Here is a 16101-nt window from a genome sequence, read left to right on the forward strand (position 1 = left end):
AGGAAATGGCCTCAAGTTGCAGCAGGGGAGGTCTGGATTGAATTCTAGGAAAAATTTCTTCACTGAAGGGCTTGTTGTCAAGCACTGGAACAGGCTGCCCAGAGAAGTGGCGGTATCCCCATCCCTGGAGATTTTAAAACGTGTATAGATGTGGAATTTGGGGATGTGGTTTAGTGGTGGACTTGGCAGTGCTGGGTTAATGGCTGGGCTTCATGACCTCAGATGTGTTTTCCAACCTAAATGATTCTATGATTCTATGAATTGCTAAACCTAAAAATTCAAAGGGGCTTGTCTTCAGGGTAATTTGTTTTTGCTTTCTCTGGGATGGTTTTGCAGGAAAATTGTAAAGTTAAGCAGGTTAACTAATTAAAATATGGTTGAAATGGTGTTATTCTAGGTTTTATAAAGCTATATGAACTAGAGCTGCTCTTAATGCTAATGCCTAGTAACTTTTACTGTCTGCTTGAATTCTTCATTAATAGCAAACTTATTCTGACAGTACTTTTCCTGTAGTTACAGTGATTATGTAGCAGGCTTTTTGTATTCAGCAAGTGAAAGGGATGGCTTGGGCATATGGCATGTAATGAATTTTTTGTATATTAACTGTGGAGATAGATCAGATGTAATAAAATTTTCTTCTACAGCTAGCTTTAAACAGAAAAAAAGAAGGGGAAGAAAGCCTATCCCACCATAACAGCAAAAAAACACTCAAAAAATTTTTGAAAAGCAAAAAGCCAACCAATTTAAAAACCCTGCACGACTTTTTCTGTCTCTGGGAAAATCCCTTCTGTTAATGTACCAGTGAGTAATTTATGCTGGTTATACTTAAAAACAAACATGACTTCAGAATCTTTCCATTGTGTGAGAGTGTAAACGTATATATTTTTAGTCATTCAAATTGGCCATTCTTGCAAAACAAATAGCATCCTGTGATCTTACTATTGAACTAAAAAAAAGATTCTGCAGCTGCTGTTGTCTTAGTGTAATCCCTGTACATTTGTCCTAAGAAAGAACAATCAGCATTATACAAGATCCAGAAAGAGGAAGGAAACAAAGGGATTCTTTCTGTTTTCAATAAGAACTGCTGGAACCTCATTGGGAATTCTGTTTGCTATGTGGTAACAGACAACTTTTGATGTCTTTTATCATATCCTGCTTTTGTCCTAAGAGACTGTGCTCTCATGGCCCTGTTAAGTTCTGAAATTAGAACAGAAATGTAGCTTTTCAGAAAACCAAAATCCTATCCAGGATTTTTTGAAGTAATACTATGATGTTACGTGGACAAATTTTAAAAGTTTTAAATATTGTTATTTGGTTCCTTTTCTATTCACTCATTGGTTTGCCTTGAAATGTCATCTAGAGGGAGTACTCATGTTTCTTGCAACCGCTGCTTGATTGCAGGTCACAGAGACCTGGGTCACCCAGCAGACTCACAAGGGTAGTAGGGATTAAGGTGTTTTGCACCACTGTTTGCTGGAATGGTGTTTCACATCTGTCTTAAACTTTTGATGTGAGCATCTCCAGTTTTCATACTTGAATAAATATCTGAGTGATTAAATGTAAATTATGAGGTCAAACTCTTGGTGATGGCTGAAATGTTAAACTTTAATTTCGTCCTTCACATAGACTAATTCTAGTGTCTGGTTATTTAAAAGGGTATTATTTAAACATGTTTCATGTTTCACCCTTGAAGAGTGGGTAGGCTCAATTACTGGGATGATACTGTATGTGACAGGAGGCTTAACTAGATTCTGTGAGCTATGAGGCATCTTACTTGCATTCTGGGTTAGGAAATAGCACAGGGAAATTGCAGCAATGTCTTACTGCTTCCACCTTTCTGTAAGTGGAGTCTTCGTTGTTGCTTGCCAACTGACTGTAATCCAAAAGAGGAAAAAGTACAAGATGAGGGGAAAATCCATGTGAACTAATCACGCACATGTTTTTGGTAGGAAAATACGGTCATAATAAATCACACTAAGCCAGTTTTTGTTCCAGCTGCACACATAGCATTTTCCACTCTTTACCATGAATGCTTTGTGCATGTGCTCATAAAGAGGGCTCTTGTAGTCCATGCAGGAAGCTCAGAGTTTAGAAGTGCTTCAGAACAGAAAAATACCAAAGAAAATAGCAATTTCAGCCCCTGCTGCACAGGGCCTTGTCAGCACGCTGGATTTTGTGGGGATTACTGGTAAATACTATTTCAGTGGATACCAAGCTAAGTGTTTCACAAATGAGTAAAAGCTCTCCAGGTTTTTCTGGGTAAAGGCTTATATTTCAGTGAGGCTTCAACAGGAATGCTCGTCAGGCTTTACTCAGAATTGTAACGCACTCTCAAACTGTACAGGCTTTGCTGGAGTTTCTTTCAATACAACTTATGAATTTTGAGACTAGTGTTCACTGTTCCCAAGTTAAAATTCCAGTTAAACTCTTTCAGCTTCTGTGCTGGAACTGTGAAGCCCATCACACCCCCACCTGCCTTTTTTCCCCCTCGATGTGGTTTGTACTCCTCTCTGTGTTAGAGAGGAAGTGGGATAAGAGAACTTCAGCACCTTGTAGCAGCAAAGGACTGTTGCACCTTCCTTTGTTCACAGATTACTTAATTTATGCTTATTGGGAATTAAAGGAAGGTTTGCACCTTAAAGCTCACCCTGAGTCTCTGCCTTCCCTTGTGTTGAAGAGGAGATGCTATAGATAATGGAATGAAGATAAAGACTATTTTCTTGAAAATACATCCAAAAACATGGAGTTCCAAGGATCTCCTGTAGCATTCTTTTTCTTTGTTTACATGGTGCTGTTGGGTCATTGGGTGGGGGCACCCAAAGGGTCTTTTCCTTGGAAAACAAAGTAATAATTAATCTCTTCCCTTCTATCCATTTTCTCCTTCCCTCCTAGTTCTGCTTGTCAAAAGCTGATAAAGAACAATATGAAAAAGAAGAGAGACCAGAATCCCAGCAGGAGATTTTGAGAAGAGCTGCTAAAGACTTGCCTATCTATACGACAACAGCATCAAGAGGTGAGATATAAAGATAATTCCATGCTCCTGAAGTTGCTGGTTTATTCATTTGTTGCTATTGAATGAACAGTATATTAAGCACATATTGCAAATGCCATGATGTTTTGTTATTTGTTGGGCCTGGTGTTTAATTCCCCAGAGAGAAACAGCAGTCCTTTTTCTGGTGATCTCAACATAAAGCCACTACTTGAAATTTAAAAGAAAAAATTATCTTCTAGAAAGCAGAGAGATGACAGCAGTTATCTCTAGCTGTGGCTATTAAAAATAAACACAACAAAGACATATAGCTAAGATAGCTTGAAATAGGGAAATTCAAACGTGTTGCTCAATTTTATAATCATCTTTATCCCCATTTAAACTTTTCTTTCTGACCTATTTTGGTTCAGCGTGAGGAGAAATGTACTTAAGATCTTAACATACTTTTGCAATTTAAAAACAAATAAGCGTTATTTCATTCCCATCTGCAATTCAGTACAAATCTAGTTATGGACTATTTCTGCATTTGCTTCTAATATATGTAGCCATTTTATTCCAATTTATATATGAATGATCTGTGAAAGTGCTGTCTTATGCATATGTATATTCTTTAAAAATTCATAGCTTTTATATGTGTATCTATCTTTTTCTCTTTCTTGAAACTAGCAACCCTGTAGAATTTCCAGAAACATAAACTATGCAGAATAACCATTGCTGAAGCTTACTGTGACTTTTCCAAATAAAGTCTAAGGACACCTGGCTCTTTTGAATACAAGCCTTCCTTTAAGAGAATCCCAGTCATAAGTTCCTGGAGTGGTCTGGGAAGCTGTTGCCAGCTCTTATCAATTCTGTTTAGCTGTAGGTGTTGGCTTTCCTTCTGCTTTCAAGCTGCCTGTGCTGGTGTCTTATTTCCATTGAGGAAAGCCTGAAAGTCTGTTTAAAAATATCCAGGAAAGATGAGGAAGAACTGATATACTAAACAGTCTGCTAGATCACTGTTTGGTGAAGTGGATAGAGAAAGCCAGTGCAGAAGGTTGACTTGCTGAAAGAATGTAGTTTCACAATGGGATGCCTTAGTACCCTCTGCAGAGGTGAAAGGGGGATCAGTGCCAGAGAATGAAGGATGGGAAAAATTGGGAGCGAAAGAGTAAATGAAAATGGACTCAGTGGAGTAGTAAGAGATTCTTTTGAATACTTTTATATGTTACATTTCTTTAAAAAATCAAAACTACATGTCATATGGGATTAGGTGCATGACAGTCTGTGAGAACAGGTGTAGCAGGGGAGGGCAGGAAGCTCTTTTAAGATTCAGTTCATGTTAAGGGGGAAAGCTTTCATAAAATCAGATGAGTTCTACTGACCTGACCCTTGCACTTGAATACAGCAATCAGATACTGTGATCGATGCCAGCTGATCAAACCTGACCGCTGCCACCACTGTTCTGCATGTGACATGTAAGTGTCTGAATCTGGAATTACAGATTTTCTCTTTACTGCAATCATCACTTTAGTGTGTTCATGTCTTCAGTGGGTCAGTTCCTTCCAGTGGTACAATATTATGGTGCAGCCCTATTGTCTGAAGTGGCAGAACTTTTTAGGAAACCTGCTTGTAGCTTTGTAAAACAAATCTTATATTAAAAAATAACTTAATTAAAAAGTAAAAAAATCATAGATTGAAAGTAAAGAAAGGTAGGTCTGAGATACCAGCACCAGCAAGGCTCATTATTGAACTGTTTCATTGTATCTTGTTTCTGTAGCACTAAACAGATGTGTTCTACTAATAATGCCAAAAATGTTTATCTCAAAAATTGACAGGAGAATCACATGCCTTTAACATTTCAAAGTCATCACTGCTATTCCCTGTTTTCTTTGTGAATCATCAGGGAAGTCTGCACAGGCACTGGAGGCTGAGGCTCTGCATGAGACTTCAGTAGGCTGAGCTTGAGGAAATCTCATTAACTGAAGAACCTAGTACACATCTTTTGGCTAAAGTCGAATTTGTTAGCAAATACAATGAACGTCTCTGTGTCTGAAATGTCTAGTATCTGTCTTTACATTAAAACTGGATTAAAAAGGCATGTGGACTATTCAAATTGCCCTTTGTGCTGTTCTTTTCCTCTATTAGCTTTAAAAAAAAAAGGCAAGCAGCAAACAAAATGGTAGCAAAAATAGCCCTTAGGTAGACTTAGTTGAAGTGAATGCCAGGCAAACATACCTTATCCACACAACCCTGAAAGATCCTTTGGATTTGTTTTCTCTGGGCACACATAAAACTAGTGTGGCTTAAAGAACTGGTACACGGTGTTGCTCAGTAATGCTCCCCATGCTAATTTAAGAAACTCTCCTCATAACTCTTCTGAATCTCAATTGGTCCTTTAGGGTGACAGAATGGCTGCTCTAATATAGAGAATGTGGGTATGATTAAGAAGAGCTTGAAAAAGATACAGTAGGGCAAAATACTTGAAACAAATCAATAAATAAAATACAACACCCAAAACTGTAGAAGCTAAAATTGTGTCTTAGAAAGAAAATGTATTTTTTGTCTTAACTTGCTGGAAATTCTCTCTTTCAGATGTGTATTAAAAATGGACCACCACTGTCCATGGTAAGTTTATTTTAAAATAAAATCAGTATAAGAATGATGAATTAAATGCTGCTTCAAAAATGCACTTCTGAAGTAAACCTTGATTTTCACAGAAGTTCTTTAATATGTGAGAATAAATCTTGTTCCTAATGCTTGTTGTGGCATAGAGTTGTAAGCCCAGGAGTCCAAATTGTACAGTTTCTCCATGTATAGAGAAACCTTGGCATTAATGAGACCTGTGAGAAAAGGCATTTCTTTCTTTTGTTTACACTGGTGGTGTTAGCAGGAGAGGAGATACCCACTGCACTGGGAGAATCATTTCTTGATTCTGCACTTTGTATTCAGTGGTAGTCAGTAAAAATATTAACTGCCATCACTGTGAAAAACACTGCTACCAGTAGTTGACTTAGAGGTGGTTTTGTAACCAAAGCAGCATCCACTGAAATTGATGGCAAGGTTCATATAACTTTCTGTGGTGACTGCAGTTAGTTTGTAGTGGGAGATCCTTCCTATGCAGACTGTCTGTATCATAATGCTTTGCCAGCTCATGTCCTGTCCTACAGAATCATGGGGGGCAAAATTCACGTGAGAGGCCCATATCATTTGGCCTGAGGAAAGAAATTTCCTTCTAAATAGTGGCTTAAAATGCTTCTGAAACACTAGTGCCAGAATATTTTGGACATACCATTGACATCATACACATTTTGCTCTGCAAAAGCTGAATGTATTGTGAGGTTTTTGTTTGTTTTAATTTTTGTATACCTTAGTAACCTCTTTTTCTTTCCCCTCCTTCTAGGGTGAATAATTGTGTGGGATTTTCTAACTACAAATTCTTCCTCCTGTTTTTAATGTATTCCTTACTGTACTGTTTGTTTGTTGCTGCTACAGTCTTGCAGTACTTCATAAAGTTTTGGACAGTAAGTTCTAAGGCTTTTTTTGGTTGTTGTTCATTTGTTTAATCCTGCATGTGTTATTGAAGGCTGCATCAGCATGTTGTCACTCACAGTTTACTCTGTTCTGTGGTTCACTATCATTAATGACATCAATCAAAGTGACTGAAGCAGGAGAACCTTATGAATTTTGATGAATTAAATGTATTACACTGCCCAGGATGAGTAACTGGGGGAAGGAGTTTTGATGAGGACACTGTGCAATTTCTCTACTCCATCAAAATTGAGTGGCACAGCTCAAGTTTTTATGAGACTATGGGATACAGATATGTAGATAAAGAAAGAACTGGCCATATCAAACAGTTACATATATGTATGAGTATATATATGTATATATAAAAATACTGACAAATGTGAAATATAAATAACAATTTTATATCTTCCTAGCCTTGTCTATGGATAATCTGCTGCCAGATAAGGCAGATTAATTTGCTGGGAACTGACTGAGCTCTGTTTTGGAGTCCCTATGTAGGCATGTCTGAACTTGATATTAGTGGCTTTTATTGATCTGGTATGGGTAGAATGCTAAGATATGTACAGTGTGGATGCTATACATCTTCCTTGCAACTATTATCAGTTGTCAAAGGGATAATACACATACATGCAACTTAGTAGTTTAATAACATTTATGTGAAGGCAACCATCCTTGTATGTCAGTGTTATATTGCTCCTATCAGTTTTGTTCCTGTCACATTCCAGGCTGAACAGAGTGTCTTCTGTAGTTGTTCCTTTTCATCTACAAAAACTTTTACTGTGCCTTCCTGTCTCTAGGCTGAAGTGTTAGTGGCAGAATTCCCTTAATCCATTTCCATTAATGAGCATGCGAAAAATTACCGCAAGCGGAAGGGTCTCAAGCACATCCTTGAGTAAATAACACCATGTGTTTCTTAGATGCTGGCTGCTGTCAGATTAACTGGGAAAAGCAGTCATTATCTGCAGCAGTAAAAATAATCTTTATTGCAGCAAAAGGTTGCTGCCATGTCAGGGTTAGAGAAGCTTGATTGTGTATTCAAAATAGGTGTACTTTGAGACAATTGGCATTAGGTAAGTTGCAAATGGTAGTTGCAAATGGTGCAAAAAAGTTTGTGTATGTTCATCTAAACCCGTGGGTCTGATCTGCCAAAGTACTGTGTTTCTCTTAATTTGTCAGTTCCGTATAGCAGCCTGTCACTGGAGAGCAAGGAACTATGTGGGAATTGAGCTGTCAGTACTGTGAGATGAAAGCCATAAATGTGTTTATCAGTCATAGCTGGGTCTTAAAAGATATTTCAAATTAAATGGTCTGATTCTGCTGTTCAGTCTTGCTTGGCTATAAATAGTTAAATTTTCAGTCCGTGAATGTGCCATTTCCAAACATCTGCCTGGCTGCTTTCCAGTGCTTTGTACACAATTTCTAAAGAGACTGTAGATGTGCTCTTACACATTTACCAGTCAGTGCTTGAGCAAAAAAAAAAAACAAACCCTTGCTTTGTTACCTTACTTTATAATTATTAGTGCAACAAAAAAGGCCACAGGACAACTGACTACAATGAACAAACATTTAATACCAGTGTTTGCAGCAGGACTCTTCCAAAGCTCACCGGACACAATAATGAAGTGGACTCTTGAGCAGAGGAAGTTAACTTAAGAGGGATTTTTTTTTTTTTTTTTAATTTAGTTTTTAAAAATGCTTCCTGCAAGAATGGGGTACTTCTGAAGTGTAACAATAGACAATGTAGTTGTGTACTTGCACTTCTTGCTTTCAGTTCTGGATGCTGCCAAGACAGAATCTGGCGATGCCCTGATCTTATCAGTAGAGTAGGTCTGACTCACTTTACTCATATTAAGTCACCCACTCCACAAAGCTAAGACTCCTCTGATCTTATAACCAATTTATTAAAGTACATTTCCAGAAGGAGGTGGCAGCTCCATAATCATGTAGGCTTGCAAAATTTTGTGTATCACTTGTATGTAAGCTTTTAGGCAAGTGCTGTTGACTGGAAGGTTCTCTCTACATCTGTATGCAAACCAAAGCAGAATGCTGCTGACACGTGCTGTCTGTAGACTGCTTCAGTATATTTCTAGTGCTCAGCTTTGTCTGCTGCAGTATCAGACAGATTGCTGTTTGGACATTATCTGTTGGAGGCTGTCTGGATGCACGGAACCACAAAATATTTTGAGTTGGAAGGGACCCACAAGGAACATCAAGTCCAACTCTTCAGTAACCGTCCCATATGGAGATTAAAAACCCACAAGCTTGATGTTATTAGCACCATGCTCTAACAAACTGAGCAAATCAATGTCGTTTTTTCCCCTCAAAGCTTGACTATAGTAAATGTTACAGTATACTTTCTGAAGGTAGTGCGTATTTTTTGCTTCCTCACAGATGTTTTTCAGAGACTGTGCAACAAACTGCTGGATATATCCAGTGTGGAACAGAAGTGTGAACTGCTTCTTGGGGAATGTAGCCTGGGGGAAGAACTTGTAAAGAGGTTGTGGAGGTGTATATGCTAACTACACAAATGTAGCAATCCATTGTTTTGCACTGTTGATAATACTTGCATAGAGATGTGATGCTCCTACGCAGATACTTGGAAACATTGTCAGACACGCACACCTACCGAATTCTTCTGTTGAAGAAAGCCTTTGTGTTTCTCACTTGCACGTGCAAGACTTTTACATGGCACCCTTCATGCTCTATGCAGAAGTGCTGAAGAAAGGTCTTGATCCTGTGCATACCATAGTGGAACAAGTATGCTGGCTGGAAATGTTTACCACAGGCTTGCACCCTGATGCTGATGCTGAAATCTGTTTTGTAGATCAAGGGAACATGACTGCTTTATTTATACTCATAACTGCTTTTTCTATACTCATGACATTTTTATTTCTACCTCAGAGGTTGTTAAAGATGAGCAGATAAAATGTCAGTTCAACCAAATGTATTTGACACAAACACCTCACTGGCTGGAGACCCAGTGCTTGGTGCCTTCTTTACACAGTGCACGGTGGTGCTTCCCAGCTTATATTTGTGTCTACTCTTACTCTTGCTGCACTGCCTCTTTCTTGAAACCATTATGTTTTCCAGTCATTTTCGGTGTCTTTCACTGTCCTCCAAATTAATTTTCCTGAGTATAGCTAAATAAAGGATGTGATACGTGCCCTGGGTGGATGGCATGTGCTTCTGCAAAACTTTGGTTGTATTAACAAAAGTGGGAGTAAAAAAACAGAGTGATTCCACATAATTAATTAGAACTCATTCCTCTTGCCTATACACTCAGGACATAGACCAGATCTGAGGTTTTTTCCAAGATTAGGCTAGACCTATCTACTAAAAAATGAGGAACAAATCAAGCTCAGACAGCACTTTTTTGTTTGAGGGGTTTTATGACCTGATACACACTCAAATGACTGTGAAGGAGTTTGTTGGGGACTCTTGAACAGTGACTGGCTTCAGCCTATTGTGTGCTAAGTAGTTCAGATTGTGTTGTGCAAATTGCTTCCTTTTGTAAACTCTACAGCTCTCTCAGCTGCAAATCTCTGCTTCTGTGCTGCTGCTAAGCATAATGTTCTTAAATAACCAATGTGTGAAGTTTCATTCTCTTTTCACATGCGGGGGGCTTGTGGACTGCTGCTAGACCACTGTGAATAAGCCTGTTATACACACTCAAAGACTGCATGCTTCTCTCCAGTAAAGAATTGGCCTTTTTTGAAAGATGCTTCAGTTCCGCAACTGTCATTCAAGAAGTTACAACCAGTGGCTGAAACTGGGTAGTCAGAAGAGGTAAATGCACCCTGGGGATCATGCAGATTAATCATGCATAATTCAAAAAATCCTCCAGGTTATAGAGCTGCTGGTATGGGAAGATGCAAGTGCAATAAACTTAGATTTTCTGAACCACAGAAAACACAAAGACTAAGCTGCTGCTGCTTTCTCAGTATCAAAATAAACTGTCCTGAGAATTCCTTGTAGAGAATTATTTTGTTTAAATATGTAATTTCAAAAGAGTCATAGGAATTCAAGTTACAAAAATCACTTGGGCAACTGGGGAACACTGCAATGTGCTCTGAGGTAGAAAGACTTACGGCTTCAACATGAAGCTTAGGAATAAGCAGCAAGTGGAGTATTTTGCTAGGCTGGATTTCAGGGGATCGTAAAACACAACATATCGCTACTGCAGGTGGAATAGGGACTGTTGCATAAATTGTCAGTAAATAAGTAATAAGATGGGCAGTAAAAAGGAAACTGAACTTAAATGGCAGTTTAGAGAGCTGGACTCTGCTTGTCATTTGCTTATTGTAGAATTATGTGATGGTAGCCAGCACCATTTTCAAAATGCTGTGTGTATCTGCCGTACTCTAATGTAGATGCTTGGGCTCTCCCTAAGCTTTCTGCACAGATTAATGTAATTTAAAAGCCATACATCTTGCCTACAATGGATTAGTTAAGTGCTAGCCTCTTAGCCAAGATTAATTACCACTCTTTAGGTATAAAGTTTGGAATTTAAAAGCTAATTTGAACCCAGATTTCCTGTTTTTTCCTTTGTTTTCTCAAGCACTGGTTCAGTTTCAGGAGTTACACTAAAGATACATCCTACAAACTGCTCTGTATTGAAGGAAATTAGGAAGAAGAAAAACTGTACTGATGTGTTATCTGGTCTTTTTAAAACGAAGAAAATTGTGCAAAGAATGGCAATTTATTTTTTATTACTTCGGCTGAAACTACATCTAATGGTAATGGATATGTTCTGAAGTCAGAAAGATTTTGTAATTAATAAACCATTACTTTATACCTCAGGAGTATTCTGAGCTCTTTCAGACCTTTGTGAACAGTTTCATCGTACAGAATATTCACATAAACCTTACCTGTGATGGAAACAACTAGCAAAGAAGGAAATTGGTATAGTCATGCTGTCCAAGCTGAGCCACCACTTGAAAGTGATCCAGTCACAATCTGAATTCCAATACTTCTATGCTTTAGTGGAAAATTTCATGCCTTGGAAGTTAGTAGTGGGCTCTTGCATACTTCTCCTCCATTTTCTTGGAGAACAGGGGCTAAAGCTGTTGATGTGCTTTGGAAATCAGCACATCCAAGAGCACATTTACACAACAACCATTTTGTTCTTAACAAAGCCTGTGCTGTTTTCAAACACTTTGTGTTAACATAATACTAGTGTTTATTAAATTGTCTTTCTTTGCGCAAAGCTTTGCCACAGGAAAGCTGCAGAGAATTGTCCAAAGGTAAAATATTGCTGTCATTATTTAAATATTGTTCCTACTACAATTTTTCTAGTCCAGGCATTCATGGCAGGTATTTACATCATCACAGAAGGAAGGAGACTTGTAATCTGTTTCCTGTGAATACAGGCCATGTACAGGGAAATGGATATACCTATGTGCACTTGATCTTAATTGAAATGTGTTTTAGCTTAAAAAAGAAAGTCAGCTGTAGATAAATGGGTGTACTGAATGCGCTAATGGAAAAAGCAATGGCAGTAATGCTAAGTAAATAGCTGAGTAAAAATAGCCTCTCTGCTTTCATAATGTTGTTAAAGGTCAGCTGCTTAAAAGTGCTGTGATTTTGAGGATATTAGACTGGAATAGTATTCTTACAAATCCCATTGGCCTTTTGCAAGTGGAAGTCTGAAATTAGTTCGGGATGGAATGGACGATCTGATGTGGGTGGGAGTTGGTGTGTTTATGGTGGTTATACTGAAATTGTTGTTTCTCACATAGATTTCTGGTGAATCACTTCTGCCTGGTCAGACGTGGCAAATTTGGTTTGCTAGGTACATGCTTGTGGTTGCTTAAACATTAGAGGTCATCAAAAATCAAAGATGTCCTGTTTAGGACTTGTTCATGACAACCATTTCCCTTTTACATTCATTATACCAGTTCAGAATTAGGTTCAGTATTACTCCTTGTGCCAGGAATTGCACTTTTTTCCCCTTTCAGAGGAAATGACTTTGGACATATTTTCCCCGTGTCTCTTTGGCTGTGGCTGCACAGTTAACGTTTTCTGGTATAGCAAATGTTTTGCCTTGCCTCCTACAGTGCATTTGAAAACCACAGATGAATGCATGCACTCACAATACTAAACCTGGGGGAAGGGGTACCCATGAGATTTAAATGCTGTTGTATACCAGTTTAACATGACATGAAAGCTGGGCTGGTGCTTTTCTTCTTTCATGAAAACTGAGGTGAAAGACCTATAGCAGACTGGGTGTGGCAGGAAATGTTCAGCAACAATACTGCCTTAGTTACTAGGAAGTGTTAACATATTAATCTCTTTCTCTCTTTCTCCCCAGAATGAATTGCCAGATACCCATGCAAAGTTCCACGTACTATTCCTTTTCTTTGTGGCAGCCATGTTCTTCATCAGCATACTGTCACTCTTCAGCTACCACTGCTGGCTAGTTGGCAAAAACAGATCAACTATAGGTCAGTTAATTGGATTATGGAACTTTTCCTTGTCCAGAAAAATGACAATTCAGTGAGAATGTGAGGCCTACATGGTACGCCATCACATATAAATTAAATTTTAAATACTGTGCAATAAAAAGCATATTTGGTGTAAATAATTAAAGGTGAAACATATGGGAAAATGAAGCCTGTGGGGGATCCTCTGCTAGAGCCAAGCATTCAGATTCACGATGACTGTTCATTTCTTTTGTTTGTATTTTTGAGACCTCTGAGGCACCATGCATTTTTGTTGGGTTCTTATATAGTGTGAAGTATGTAACCCAATTGCTACTTGCCAATCTGTTGTTCTAATACTTTGAGTAGCTGGGTAGCCCCTACCAAGTCAGAGGCTCTACTGTATATGAACATGTACTACATTTTGAACTACATACAAAACAGTATTCCTAAATCCTGTGAAAGAAAATGGACCTTATTATTAGGAAGTGGCTTGTAAAAGTGCAATAAAAATGAAAACACTGATGCACATTTCCTACATAATAAGAGATTCCCATAATTTTTATGTCTAGATGTTTTAAATGGCATTGATCAGCATAACCAAGCGTTAATTAAAATATTTGAAGTTCTTGCTAGGAACCGCTTGAGGGTGTTTTTTGCGATGTGTGGGGGGACAGGGACTGATGAGTGTTTCCACAACTGAGAAAGTCAAAATCTTGTATCTCTCAATGGAATTTAAATTTCTAACCTCAAAAATAAGTGGGTTGCTTAAAAGTAAAATAATTTTCAGGTAGAAATTTTTTGCTAGAATTTTTTTGATTGGTTGACAGGAAAGTTGTTTGAATTCTTTTTCTTTTGACATATCTACAGTAAGGAATATTCACAGTTTCCTTTTCGCTTTGAAGAAAACTTTTAACATATTCCTTACCCAAAAGTCAGTGGTCATAATTGGCAACACAGTACTTTATCTGCTTTCTGGATCATGATGCAAAAAGACAGGCTATTGGTGTGGAGGGAGAGCAATGACTCTTCTCAGTTCTTGGCCAAGGGTGTAAATGGACTGAGTAGAAAAATGGTAGTGGTTTGCTATAGTTCATGTTGTGTCTGTTTCTAATGTAATAGATTTCATCTTCCTCTGATAGCACGGGATGCTCTTAATTCAGCTTCCTAACTTGGCAGATGTGGAAAAACCTCTTCTGTATGGGCTTAGGTCCAGCAGTGCTTATGGTAAATTACCTCTAAAAGGGAAAGTCTTCTGCACAAAGAAGGCTGAAGAGAGAGCAAGTCACCAAGGAATAAGGGATGTATGTGGTTATCTTTGGCATGCTGATGGTACTTAGCTTTGTCTCAGACTCTGTTAAATGTAGAGAGAAAGATGACAAGGTGACTGTTCTGCCTACCTGATTTTCTTATTTTTCACTAACCCTGTGATTTTTTTCTCTCTGATTACTTGAGATTATTTTTTCTTCCCCCCCCCCCCCATAATACATCAAGATCACCTCACCTTGCCCACCACTGGTTCCACAGCAGAGAGGTTTGAGTTTGTTTCTTCATGTTCCCCAACTCCTTACTGGTTTAAGGAATTGCATATTTTTGTTTTACAGAAACATTTCGTGCACCCACATTTCGAAATGGTCCTGATAAAAATGGTTTTTCTCTTGGATGCAGCAAAAATCTAAGGGAAGTTTTTGGAGATGAAAAGAAGTATTGGCTACTCCCTATCTTTACCAGGTATTTAGTCTGAACAGTAATGAATTAGGGAATAAATTGATTCCATGACTTCCGCCTTGCTTCCCTTTCTACTAAAAAATAAAGCACAGCTGAAAAGCCAACTTGTATATCTGGTACAATAAATATTGGTGCAGGGAAAATGTGCAAGAGGAAGCTGTCAAACTCTGCACATGGTTTTCATTCAAAGACAGGGAGCTTGTTAACAAGAACCTTTTAAATGCAGAAGTTTGGAAAGCTTTGAGAAGCATATTGCAAAAATTGTACACCTTTTGGTGGTAGTCTTAGTGTTTGATGATAGAGCTGAAATCAGCAACTCAGAGGAGATCAAACAGCTGCATCAAAACAACCTCAGTTTAAAAGCACCCCCTCTTGCCCCTGAAAAAACTTGACAGCTTTCTTTTGCTGTAGATGATGCTTTAGGAATTGAAAGCCATCTAAGAATGTGCATGTAAATAAGCAACAGAGGGGAAAAAATCTGATATGAAAAGTGCTGGATTTAAAATGTCAGCTTAGATAGCATTAGGGAGTTGCAGACAAGCTTGATGAAGCAAGACTGACGTGCTGCCCACTCCCACCACTACCAGAATTCAGCAGAACAAAGTAGGAACTCTGTTGCAACACTGCTTTTGAGGTGCTGTGTATCAGGTAAAAACTGTTGCTGAACCTGTTTGTGAAGCTGAGGTTTGGTATCAAACAGCAGAGGTAATACCAACAGCTTAAGGTGACTCAGCTGTTTGCTCAACTACCATGTGATTAAAGACAGAAGCCCCACTGTAGATGGATCAATGTGTTTTGTTACCACATTTCAGCCTGATAAACTTTAAGAGAAGGCTTAGCTAACTTCAGAATTATGAGTGAAGGGGAAAGCATGGCAACCAGAATGTTATTTATGATACAGCTTCTGGGGTTCTAAATACCAGAGAGTCTTCACTATGTGTGCATGCTGATTTGGGGGAAGATTAGGGCTACAGTCTACAGAAATATGTCTGTGTTTCTGAAATACACAGACTTGTGCTGTGCACAGCAATCCATACTGAGTGATAGGGTGGGAATTAATTGAGCTCCAAGATTTAATTAACTGATCATCTGATTTAGTGGTAGAATTGCCTTGCTAAAGTCTGGAGTTCGACACTGTACTCAGGTAATTGATTCAAGCCTGTAGCCTTTGCCTTTTGCATGGGTCCTTTTTCAGTTCATTTAAGTCAACTACCAACAGTGATTTGAGTCTTTGTTTCTCATTTAGTTTGGGTGATGGATGTACTTTCCCAACTCGTTTGGTGATTATGGATCCAGAGCAGCTTGCAGTCTCAAGCCAAAATGAACCTGCCAAAAGGTAACTAGAGCACTTAAGATACTGATTTTGTACTGTTTAGTACTTCATCTAGAGAAAAAAATTGTTTCAGAGTTAGTTTTTGAATTCTTTATGCTTCTTACGATCTTCAAAGTAAGTTTGTA

The 16101-nt window shown here is 38.4% G+C and overlaps 1 protein-coding gene across 4 annotated transcripts in view; it reads left to right on the top strand.

The window, feature by feature from the left end:
- The window catches only part of ZDHHC20 (zinc finger DHHC-type palmitoyltransferase 20), a 49167-nt gene that overhangs the window by 23842 nt on the left and 9224 nt on the right, over positions 1 to 16101 (top strand). For all 4 annotated transcript variants that reach the window (XM_069013632.1, XM_069013643.1, XM_069013654.1 and 1 more), the window contains 7 exons: positions 2893 to 3013; positions 4374 to 4443; positions 5561 to 5593; positions 6369 to 6489; positions 12807 to 12939; positions 14520 to 14646; positions 15890 to 15979. In XM_069013632.1, the coding sequence (XP_068869733.1) occupies positions 2893 to 3013; positions 4374 to 4443; positions 5561 to 5593; positions 6369 to 6489; positions 12807 to 12939; positions 14520 to 14646; positions 15890 to 15979 (695 nt within the window). The remainder of the gene's footprint in view (positions 1 to 2892; positions 3014 to 4373; positions 4444 to 5560; positions 5594 to 6368; positions 6490 to 12806; positions 12940 to 14519; positions 14647 to 15889; positions 15980 to 16101) is intronic.

Source organism: Aphelocoma coerulescens, chromosome 1, assembly GCF_041296385.1.
Source record: "Aphelocoma coerulescens isolate FSJ_1873_10779 chromosome 1, UR_Acoe_1.0, whole genome shotgun sequence".
In the NCBI taxonomy this organism is placed as follows: domain Eukaryota; kingdom Metazoa; phylum Chordata; class Aves; order Passeriformes; family Corvidae; genus Aphelocoma; species Aphelocoma coerulescens.